At 41.9% G+C, this 11,653-nt stretch overlaps 1 protein-coding gene across 1 annotated transcript; it reads left to right on the top strand.

Moving 5' to 3' along the window:
• The first annotated feature begins 1,243 nt into the window (after positions 1–1,243).
• LOC119740125 (metabotropic glutamate receptor 1-like) lies at positions 1,244–4,134 on the top strand. The gene is made up of 3 exons (XM_038215330.1): positions 1,244–3,010; positions 3,094–3,172; positions 3,473–4,134. The coding sequence occupies exons 1-3, from the start codon at positions 1,329–1,331 to the stop codon at positions 4,076–4,078; spliced, it is 2,367 nt and encodes a 788-aa protein (XP_038071258.1). The 5' UTR covers positions 1,244–1,328; the 3' UTR covers positions 4,079–4,134.
• Positions 4,135–11,653: the final 7,519 nt, after the last annotated feature.

The following is an 11,653-nucleotide window of genomic DNA, read 5'->3' on the forward strand; positions in this document are numbered from 1 at the left end:
ATTCAAAACTCAATCCAGATGTCTAAACTCGCCAGTGTAAACGTGTTTGTCTGACAGACTACATTTATCTTGATATGAAATTCCACCGTGCACTTGAAAACTTTGCCAACTTTTATTGATAGTTTTGACGGGGGAATATTAACATGCAGAAGGCTGGCTGAAAGTACAGCTATACAATATTTAATAAAAAACAAAAGGAGTAAATAAAGTTGGACTTATTACAACCCCAGGGTCATGCAAATCAGGAGAGAGTGGCGGTAATAGCTTTGTTCTCTCGTACGACCTTGAAGCTGATTCATGGTCACACAAGCTCCAATTCGCGCAAATAGTTCCATGTATTCAAGCCCCAATATCACGCCCGACTCATAACAATAGGAATACACGATCGGATATGAATGGACGGAAATGCGAGCTAGATAATTCCATTAAGGTCGCGTTAATCCTTCGATGTCGCCATCAAGGTAATTGAAAACCAACTTTTGAGTCAATTAATGCGGTCCCCGAAGGACTTGTACAATAATTATCAAACCTCAAGTGTAATCTAATTTGTATTTCATAATACCAATAGCGTTGAATGATAGACTGCGGCCAGCCTTCCACTGGAGGCCGAGTTTATTCGAATATCATGAGGTCCAAAGCTCGACCATGCAAGATTGTTTGAAATGAATTGATTTCCGGGCAAGTCAATTTTCCCCAAAAGCAATTTGTTTGTGCCTCAGTGTTGCAGCGCAGTTTCCAATAAAATCGCGTTTAATACTCCTCCATACAGGAGATTGATTGCATTGTGGCGGGACAAAATGTGTGACGTTGCAAAGATAAAAATGAGATTCAAAGATGAAGGTTAAGTTTTATGGACAAAGTTACGTGCATCACCGTGTCGTTATCAAAGCGCACACGTGAGTGATTTTCCGCGAGTCTCCCTCTTTTATAAAAGCGCCAGCGATCAACGGAAAGACCGCAGAGGAACGGCAATTAGGTCTATAAGAGTCACTCTCTACCGGCCGACGGTGGAAAAGCTTTCTCCTACTTCTGAACAAGGCCTTGTGCAACACTCTATGTGCGTGACAGCCAAGCTTCAGTCCATTATAATAATCGCCAGTGGAAAGATAGCAGTCCGGCTAAGGATCGGTAAAACCTTGCGTCAGTCTCCGCCCGCAGAAGCAGCAGGCAAGATGTGGCGGCTCACGCTTAGTATCGTTTGGGCATTTCTGGTGACTCGAGGCATCGGCACGGTTCCATCCGGTGTCCTGGTGAACTACACCAGACCAGGAGACTTCATCATCGGTGGAATATTCCCACTGCACCAGGATAACACCTGCCGAGCGGGTATGAGAAGCCATATTCTGGAGAGAGTCCAGACGATGGTGTATGCTCTGGAGGAGATCAATGCCAACGATGACATTCTCCCGAACGTTACTCTGGGATTTGACATCCGTGAGTCCTGCTACATGGAAGATGCTGCCCTGTGGTCTGCTTTGTCGATTCTTGGCGGGCACGAACCGAACGGGATCCACGCGGTCACTACAGGAAATGCCTCGCGAAGTCGTTTGATCGGAATCGTCGGCACGAGCCGGAGTACCACCAGCATCGTGGCGGCAAAGGCTACTAATCTATATGAGATACCAATGATCTCCGGCTACGCTACCAGTGACGAGCTGAGCGACAAAGGAAGGTTCCCGTACTTCTTGCGTACTGCCCCGCCGGACAAACTCCAGGCGCGTGCTATCATCGATGCACTGCTCCGGTTCAAGTGGTTTTATGTAGGGGTGATGTATTCCGTCGATACCTACGGTATAAGAGGCACGCAGGAACTATTGAATCTTGCAGACAAGAATGGCATTTGCGTGGCTTTCTCAATAGCTGTTCGAAAAACTGCCACAGAGACTGAAATCCAGGAGGCAGTGTCGAAGATCCTGCAGTTTGACAAGGCAAAAGTGTATGTCATGTTTGGCGGCTATGAAGGAATGTACAGAATCTTGCAGGAGTACCATAAGATTAAACCGACCGAGAAACTCACGCTAGTCGGCAGTGATACATTCGCTTATTTTGAAGAACATGGCTTGCAGGACATGAGTCTAGGGAACCTGTTCTTCACTTTGAATTTCCGTCAGGTCCCGGGGTTCGACAGGTACTTCAATGACTTGGTGGCATCTAGTATGGAGAACCCATGGTTTGCTGAGTACAAGGAACTGTGGAGAAGGGAGCTTGGATGTTCTGATTTCAGTAACTGCTACATTCCTACGAGTAACCGCTCCAGTCCAGCCTATCACGCTGTGTATGCATTCGCACATGCTCTGGAGGACATGCTGAGAGCACGCTGCGGAGTTTCCTTTGCAAGTCCGGACTGTGAGCTCTTTCGAAACGGGATCAGCGGACGAGAGTTTCTGCCCTTCCTTCTGAATGTGACCTTCCAAGGGATAGACGGCCTCTTCAGGTTTGACGAGAATGGAGACCCGGAAGGCACGTACAACGTGGATAGTTTCCGCAACGGGGAGTACTACCAGGTCGGAAGCTGGGACTCGCGTGGAGCCGACCATGAATTCTCCATCAACGAATGGGACATCCGGTGGCCAGACGGAGTGGGGAAGCCAACATTTTCTCTTTGCATCGAGGACTGTCGCCCGGGATACATTGTGGTACCACTGGAGAAGAAATGCTGCAAAGGCTGTCAAAAGTGTGCCAGTAACGCAATCGTGAGAGACGGCGTGTGCGTTCCCTGCGCCGGGAGGTTCTGGCCAGACGAGGACACTTTCACTGAATGCCAAGAGATCGAGGCTTCAACGTTCGCAGTGGACGAAGCCTCCGTTCTGGTCATCCTGGCTCTGAGTCTGGTCGGTATCTGTTTTTCATCTCTAAGCTTTGCCGGGATGACCTACTACCGCAACCACGCCCTGATCAAAGCAACCAGCAGGGAGCTGAGTTTCATCTCCATCCTGGGCACCATGCTTGCTTTCTTCATCCTATTTGCCTTCTGCCCCGTCCCACTGCCGCTTCCTGCGCCATCTCTGAGGCAATCATCTCTCTGTGTGTCACGCTGACCTACGCGCCGACTCTTCTCAAGGTTAACCGTATCTTCAGGATCTTCAACGCCAGCAAAAGGTCTACCAAACCTCCGAGGCTCGTGCGACCCAAGGACCAGCTGATTCTGTCAGCTGTACTCATCTCCGTGCAGGTATAATATGGACGCTATAACCTGATGTAAGCTGGACGTGTTGAACAGAGTGTTCTGTTCGTCTTCAGGAGAAGAGCAACAAAACAAAATACGATTTATTTGAAGACGAACAGAGCACACCGTCCTATGCCGAGTTAATAAACCGATCCTTCTTAGAACGACACACAACTCACAAAGTTTCGAGGGAAAACACATAGGTTATCGTGTTTTTACAAAATCTTTACTCACACAATGCCCCGGCCACTCAAATGACATAATGCTGTGTTTCCGTTCAATACTACTGCCCAAAAAGGAGGGTAGCTATGTAACTTTTTGGTACATGCCAACCCAAGCGATACAAAACCACTGCCCTCTTACTCATATAAGATCTATTGTAATGCACTGATGATTTCTAATTCTGGTCTTCAATCGTTTCAGATTATCATCGTCATAATATCGGTCATTGCCAGCCCGTCCAGACCAGAGTATCTGATCCCGAGACCCCAAGAGAAGTACGTCGAGGTTTACTGCCAGTTCAGCAATGGCTTCATCGCCTCGTGCGTGTACAACCTGCTACTGATCCTGGTCTGCTGCTACTACGCCTTCAAGACCCGTAAGGTACCCAGCAACTACAACGAGTCCAAGTTCATCGCAGTCAGCGTCTATTCCACGCTGGTGCTGTGCCTGGCCGCCGTGCCTGTCTACACTACGGCCGTGGCTGTACTGCAGAAGGTGGCTACTCTCTGCATGGTGCTGCTGCTCAACGCCTACCTGACGCTGGTCTGTGTCTACCTGCCCAAGCTCTACGCCGCTCGTTTCGTCAAAGATATTCGTGTTATGGACTGGAGCAGCTCCGTCCAAGACTCAAGGATCAAGCCGGCATCAACCATGTCTACTGGTGCCGAACAGCCAGCAACGGTATCGTAAGTTAGCTTTTTTGCTTTGGAACGAACGCTTGCACGGAGACTCGTCAATGATTTCAATGTACGCAGCTGCGTACGTACGATCAAGAAAATGTTCAAATAAAAAAATATACAAATTAATCACAGGTAAATCTTATCACATAACGCCTGGCCTCCCAAGCCTACCAAAACTAGTGTACTTTTGCAAGAGTCTGCCGAAAAGTAAGGTTTCCTTTGCAAAACTCGATTCTTTACGAAACTAAATCGGTTTTCCCTTCAATCACTCTTAAAACATAACCGTAACAATGCTAGGTCTAATTTTGGTGACTTAACTATATTGAACACTTTACTTCTGCGGTAGCTTATAGATTTAATTTGTCTATGAAAAACAAGCCACATTAATACCCACTTTTGTTTAAATTGTAAAGAACATCATTTAAATGTATTCAATGTATTTAAATGTGAAGAACATGTTTTGATCACCGTTTTTCTGTGTAAGTATTTCACTCAACTTTCAAAGAGCGTCACATTTTGGAAAGGTCTAATTGTAAATCATATTCCCATTTTCACATTATCTGTCAAGAAAAAAAGTAATATAGATTTTCCCGGCTATATTAAAACCATTTTTGTTCGAATTCACCGATTCTTACATTCAATTTCGTACAGCAACATCGATTTAGTGCACTTTCAATGTTTAATTTCGTCTTTTGTTAGACAAATTAAAATTCAGTCCAAACAAATTCAAACAATGAGCACACATTTTCGAACCGGTGTATTCGGTTTCGTCTCGTCTACGCCAAATCGTGTTATTCAGAAATCAAATTCGTCTAATTGATTTATATAAGATGAATTTGATCTCTGAATGCTGCCATTCGGCAACAGCTTAGACGGATTTGATCTGTAATGACGAATATTCTCGACCCGGTGACTAAGGAGGGTGACCAAACTTTGAAATTGAATGGTCAATGACTAAATTGGTTTGTTAAAAGCATGTGATTTTTTTTCTCAGGCGAAATTGATTGTTAGAGTTGGTGAATCTGAATGAAAAATGTTTTAACTAGCCGGGAAGCCTATATACAACACCGGTATTCCTGTCTTTGATTATTAAAAAAAAAGGGCCGAAAACGTTGTCCACCTTGGCACATTTCTCTGACATCACGTTAACGCATTTTTGTCTCTGTTTTTTTCCGCATCGATTATTTTCCCAGTGTCTTTCGGACGTTCTGACATATTGTTATTCGAAAATCGAACATGTATACCATTCTTACGAAAAATCAGTATTTTGACGCAGGCTGGCGAAAATGTTTAGCGTTTCGATTTACCGTGGACAATTAATGCAAAGTGTTCATGCACTGCACGGACCTTGGCGGGGATTATAAATGACACACTAACAAAACAACCCTGTTATATTGCAAAATGTACTTAAAGAACTGTAACCGTAAGAGTTTTTATATCAAAACAAAAATCTGTCTTCGCACAGCCGAGATCCGAAGGGCAAAACTCAACCCATCCCCCGCATGAGGCACTTAAATAGTTCTGTATTATGACTTGTTCGTTTTCATCATTTACACCAAATTGCACATGTTTTCATATTCTAAATTTGAAGAGTTAATAAATGTTACGAATGATATCACAATTTTAATTAAAGTGATGTACGTCCACCGGTGCATGGGTTATCATATATGTCTGTAAACACAATTGCGCACTACCAACAGTTTTGTACAATGTCACCTTCTAAACTTTTTCACTTTAAAGGAAATTAATTAAAGAGCTTTCTATTGAATTACGAAATCGGTTCAATTGATAAAAAGAAACTGGGCTTAGCCTTATATTAAGTTGAGGAACTTACTGTTTAGCGTGGCACACTCATCTTTATTCTGAAGCTTTGATTTCACATTTAATGTGGCTTCATACCTATGTTCTTCAAACATTTACGTCTGTTTTTTTTCACCCTGACGTATTCACCCTGTTTCACCCTGTATCACCCTGTAAATGGAATTATTTTCAAAAGTGCACATTTTTTAGCAATACCAAAGTTATTCTCTTTTGCATGAGACTTTGTTTAGTTGTGGAATAATTACTTAACAAGTTTCGAATCACTTCTGAATAACAAGGTTTGGCATAGACGAAACGAAATCGAATACTCCGGTACGAAAACGTGCGCTCACTGTTTACATTTGCTTGAAGTGAATTTGAAATAGTCCAACAAAAGACGAAATTAAACATTGGAAGTGCACTAAATCGATGTTGATGGACGAATTTGAATATTAGAAACGGTGAATTCGAATGATAAACGTTTTAAAATAGCCGGGAAAACCTACACTATCTCAATTCAAGTGGCACAGTAACGTCTAGTTTGCCTGTAATGAAACCCACAAGTTATTGCCAAAAGGCTTGGGGCCAAAGAATTCCAAACGGAAGCGGGAAACAAGGTGAACCTTAACACACACCCCTCCCCCGCTCTTTTCAACAGAAAATGGGAATTTGTCCCCGCCTCTTTGAATCCCCTGCTATATGTAGACGTTCAATCTGCCCCTCCCGCCGCGTTCAGAAACATGTGTCATGTTTATTTGCTGCTGGATGAGTCAAATTCGACCCCTTCGATTTTCAGCCGAAAAAAACTTTTCCCGTTGAAGTGCGTCTAACCAGTGGGGGCGGCGACATTCTCCCCCCCCTTTTTTTTGGGGGGGGGGGGAATACAAGTGCAAACGCCTCATAACTGCTTCGTTTCCCGCCCCTCCCGCTTTTTACCAATTTTACGAGAACGAAAAGTAATTGTGGCAACTTTTTTCCCAGAAGTAAGTCTTTTTACCTTCTCCCCACCAAAATGTCTATGAAACATTACGGTACGGCGAGAGTCCGTGGACAACGGGTAATACTCAGACTAACCAAAATCCTGAAAACGCTACTGCGTCTGGCTGGATTGGCGTTAAATTAGCTCAGCCCCCCCCCCCCTCCCCCGGCAACAGCCAAACGTGTCCATGAATATTCTGGAGTATAAACAAGCACGGCAAAGATCAAATGTTATTGGCATCTCGTAATATACACACGCAATATTGCGCTTAAATGCCCTTAATACTAACCGTTTCTCCGTGATCAGAATAATGTTTCGGCCCGTTGAGTCGCACATCTCCCGGTGATGCATGTAGGACAAATAGGCCGAAATATATCGAACATTAAAAATAAAAATTCTCCACAGGTTTCCTTGGAAACGGAAAGGTTTCCTTGAAAACGGAAATCACTTTGTGAGTAGACAAGTGATATTCAAAGGGTATGAGGGACTAATATCTCAGTGCGATTAGAGTGTGCTTCGGACTGTGCTGTGATTATGCACTGTAATATTCCATAAATTAGGAAAACTACGTTATCAGAAGTAATCTCAATTTGTGCAATACATCAAAAGAAGGCTGACTCGTCTTTCCCTTAGCTTGTGTTCAATTTTGGGGAGTAAGTTATGGAGAAATATACATTCATCAAAGCCTGCATCCTTGGTCGACATGTTTCCAAAATCATCAGGACATGTTTCATGTCTTTCAGCTCACGTCGTAGTAGGCTTATATTGTTTGGGTACTTTTAGTATGACCATGTGCAAGTAAAAATTCTCTTTGGTCGGATGTTGACGGTTATATCATTAACATCTTGCGTGTTTTTAAAGAAATATATACATGTATAGCTTTCTACACTTCGCACTGGTGCGTGTACACACACGGGTATTATATACAAGGCCAATTTCAGTTATTGTAGTACACAAAATCATGTTAATAAAACACCAATTCAATTGAGTTAATGAGTTCTTTGTTGTTGTTTTCTTCATTGATTGTTTTTGTATTATAATATCACATTGTGTCAGAAATACGTTTTTTTGGACCGGTGTATCACTCCTGACTAAATGCGCCTTTTTGAGTTACGGCGGATACATTAACAGCGCGCTATTTGAAGTGGATAAATTTGGGTAAATACAGGTGTTACACACTGTGAGTACCCCTCATATTGTGTCCACTCAAAAAGGCTCATTGATTTTTACAAGCTTGACAGGTCCTTGGTGCTTGACCTAGTGCTGGGTCCATCACTGGATCGAGTGGCATCAGTGGAAGCTTTTAATGGTCAGAGGACACCGGGCAAAGGTTCAACACGACGAGGAAAATGAGAACCTCTCACTGCTAAATTCATGTACATGTACATATGTATAAGATGAATTTACACAGCATTTTATAGAATTACAAACTTTATTTCTGCCCAAAAAAGCCAGAATGGCAGCATTTCATAGATTTTGAGAGTCACAGAATAAAACCCAAATTTGTTAGAGTGAGAACAAGTCAGAATATGCCTTTAAAAAGTCCCCCAATCCCGTTCGACGCCCATGGTACCACAGTACCTGGAGAAACTGTGACCGAAATATACCCTTTAATATGAAGGGATAATTGCAAATGAAACAACAAGTTTACAATAACGTACTTCGATGAAAGTAAATACGCCAAATTATCAATGCAACATATTATGTGAACTAATTCATTCAATGCAAATATCCATTTCTTGAGTAGACTTGAAATCAAATCGGTATTGGCTGGGTTTAGTTCGCCTGCCATGCACTGGCATGGACAGATACTGCATACCACATACTACATCCCAGGGTACGATTGCATGTGCAATGGCACTTACATGCGGGGACGGTTCGTGCATCCTCGGCCCCAATATGAATAATTGTTAATTCCAGTTACTGACTTTTTACTAATAAATTCATTATTATGCACGTATACGTATGAATGGGCCTGGTGGCCAACAGCGAAAGCGGTCCCGAAAATGAACATGGGTACAAACATTCAGGTCATTTTCTCTCAATTTGTCCAGGATTTGGTGTTTTTTTTCTCTTGAGAAAACCCCTTGAAGGGAATATACAACATTTACTTTTGCTGTAATTTCAGAAATGGATGGATTTGGTAGTTAGTATTCTTTAGCAAATATTGTTTTACGTGTTGGGTTTGAAGATGCTGGAAAAAAAGCCAAGAAAAACAATCAGGTTCTTGTAGTCTTGTTCCCTGACCGCACTTTAGAGGAAACAGAACAATTTATAGACGCAAGGGAATTGTAAGGTCAGGGAATCAGTGTGGCTGGCTTGTACCCTTTCAGAGGTGCATAATTGATTGCAAAGAAAATGCGGACTAACTAAATATGATAAATTGGGAGCAGTATTTGAAAAAAGCCAGTTTTTTCCCATGCTGGTCGGCTGATTAGTGTTGGAATTAGTTTCCTTGAAAAGCGCTTTCTTGAAAATGTCAGCACACCAAGTGCAACGATTTTAAAGGATGCTTTAGAATGTCATTCACTAACAATCCAATGACTCATTTGCCATAACGGTAGTTTGATTTTGGTGTTTGCAAATGTTGTACACGTATTTCATTTGAAATCGCCATAGACATTACTTTTGGCTAAGTGTGTTTTTTCACCATGGTTGCATCACGGATTTGACGAGACTGAAGGACTTGTGAAGGACTATTGATGGAATGACTACAAAACACTGCCTTTGAGTGAGTGAAACGGCAAGGAGATGTCCTTGGGCAAGCCAATTTAATACCAGAAGTGGCCACTCCATTAAATATTATCAGGGAGAACAAGGAAACTTGATAGTAATGGAGTCAATGAAAGTGTGGTCATTCTTCCTACCAACACACCGCTTTACAAAATGCTCAATACCTTGAAAGCTGAAGTATGTTCAAGACCCAGTACTCAGCAAAATGGCATTACAGGGACTCACACAGAAAAAGCCTAAACAGGGCCTTTTCTGTGATAACAGATCTGAAAACATTAACAGTTATTGCAAATCAAGTGGTGATCCATGCTGCAGAGGTCAATATATATTCAAAAAGGGATTCTGTATTTTAGTACACTACATTGTTTGTTTCCACTCTTTGTTTTTAAATTGATTGACCTTTTGCTACTTTATTTGTCAAACTTCCATGAGCTTGTTTCATAGAAAGCAGCTTTTCAAACACACATGTAAAGGCAAACCATTTCAAACATTACTGAAGAGCCATAATTGACGATGGAATCTCAAAAATGTTAATGTTGGTTGTTGCCCCTCAAATATAAGCTGATGGAGGGCAATACCCAATACCAAATAGCCATATTGATTGCAAACATTTACAAGATTAAAACGTTGACTTTGCAATCTTGTTATATGAAGAAGTTCAAATTAAAATCTTCGAATTTTGGCCATATGTGACTTGCTACCACAGGTTACAAAGACTGCCTTTTGAATACATAAAAACTGCTTTATTTGAGGTTGATGCGGCCTCGCTTGGTGGCTTGGTAGTCCCCTTCCTGACCCGCTAGTAGCTGATGGATTCTCTTGACTTTCTCTTTTCTTTCTAAATCCCTGCATGGAACCAAAATGAAAACCACAGAGGGAAGAAAACGGTCAGCTTAAAAATCGGAATGTGAAATTTGCCAGACTAGCATATTGGCAATTGGAAATCAAAATCCTGGGAACTATAAATCTTAAATCTTACATCAAACAGCAAATAGGGTGACAATTAATAGTCTTAACCTATTTTTTTTGCCGTACAGACAACTGACAATGGGAAAAATGGTATTGAGTTTTAATCTCCTGCAGTAACTGGAAGACCGGCTATTGTTGCAGGTCTATTACTCATTTGGAGTGTCCTGGAAGCTCTACAGGACAGCCAGATTAAAAATGGCCGGTTGTTTATAACAAAAAAATAACAAAACAAAAGTCAGTCAGGTGTGTTTACAAAACACAAATGCCCCGCAACCGTGACTGTTTCCATGGGGTCATTCCATGCCAACTCAACAAATGGTGCACACCATCACCTCTTGGATTTTTTTTTTTTTTGGTGTACTGAAAGATACTTAGGAGAAATGCAAATTCTGAAAATTTGGGGTCTCTACGACTTTTCGTTCTTGCGCAACAGCATTTTGAAATTTGAGTGTGGGCGGGGCCAAAAGTGCGTCGCGTCATGAAATTCAATGTTTAAAGGGCCATATATTTAAAACTATACACCCAGACATTTGAAACTTGGTAATCTGGGCTATTTTTTGCTGTAGATTTCAAATATTTAAACAGAAAGAAAGTAGCTTGTTTCATTTTTAAGTTAGAGGGGCCCCAAAATGGCCCAAAACTCATCTGGACCAATGTTCGGGGGGGTGTAAGTCAAAATTGAAAATATTTTTTCCACCAAATTTTTTGCCTGTAATAGCCCCAATTGAAACTACTTTCATGTAAAATCTTACACTTATATTAACTTCATTGAATGAGACATAGCCCTTGCAAAAAGCAAATTGTTTATTTTTACGATAACTTGACCCCCCCAAAAACCAACGTCAGACATTCCACACCAAATTTTGCTTCACATATGTTTGAGGTTGGTCCTTAGTGAAGTCCTCTGAAAAGTTCATGTTGGTGTCTAAATGTCTTCAGTGGATAGTTGGGCTTTATAAAGAGTCTATATCTTATGATGCTGCAGGTTCCTTAACATACATACATGTACATGTACATGTACTTGTATTTTACGGAACCAGCACAACAAAATCCCCCGACTGTTGAAAGACTTGGGTCAAGACTACCCATTTCCTGCTCAATAAA

The sequence above is a fragment of the Patiria miniata genome, unplaced genomic scaffold (genome assembly GCF_015706575.1).
Source record: "Patiria miniata isolate m_02_andy unplaced genomic scaffold, ASM1570657v1 HiC_scaffold_4, whole genome shotgun sequence".
Lineage (NCBI taxonomy): Eukaryota > Metazoa > Echinodermata > Asteroidea > Valvatida > Asterinidae > Patiria > Patiria miniata.

Bases quoted from the DNA above. Each gene is read 5' to 3' on its own strand.
- LOC119740125 (XM_038215330.1), top strand. From the start codon at position 1,329: ATGAGAAGCCATATTCTGGAGAGAGTCCAGACGATGGTGTATGCTCTG. The intron at 3,011-3,093 runs GCAATCATCTCT...CTTCAACGCCAG, and splicing joins CTTCCTGCGCCATCTCTGAG to CAAAAGGTCTACCAAACCTC. The intron at 3,173-3,472 runs GTATAATATGGA...AAAGGAGGGTAG, and splicing joins CTGTACTCATCTCCGTGCAG to CTATGTAACTTTTTGGTACA.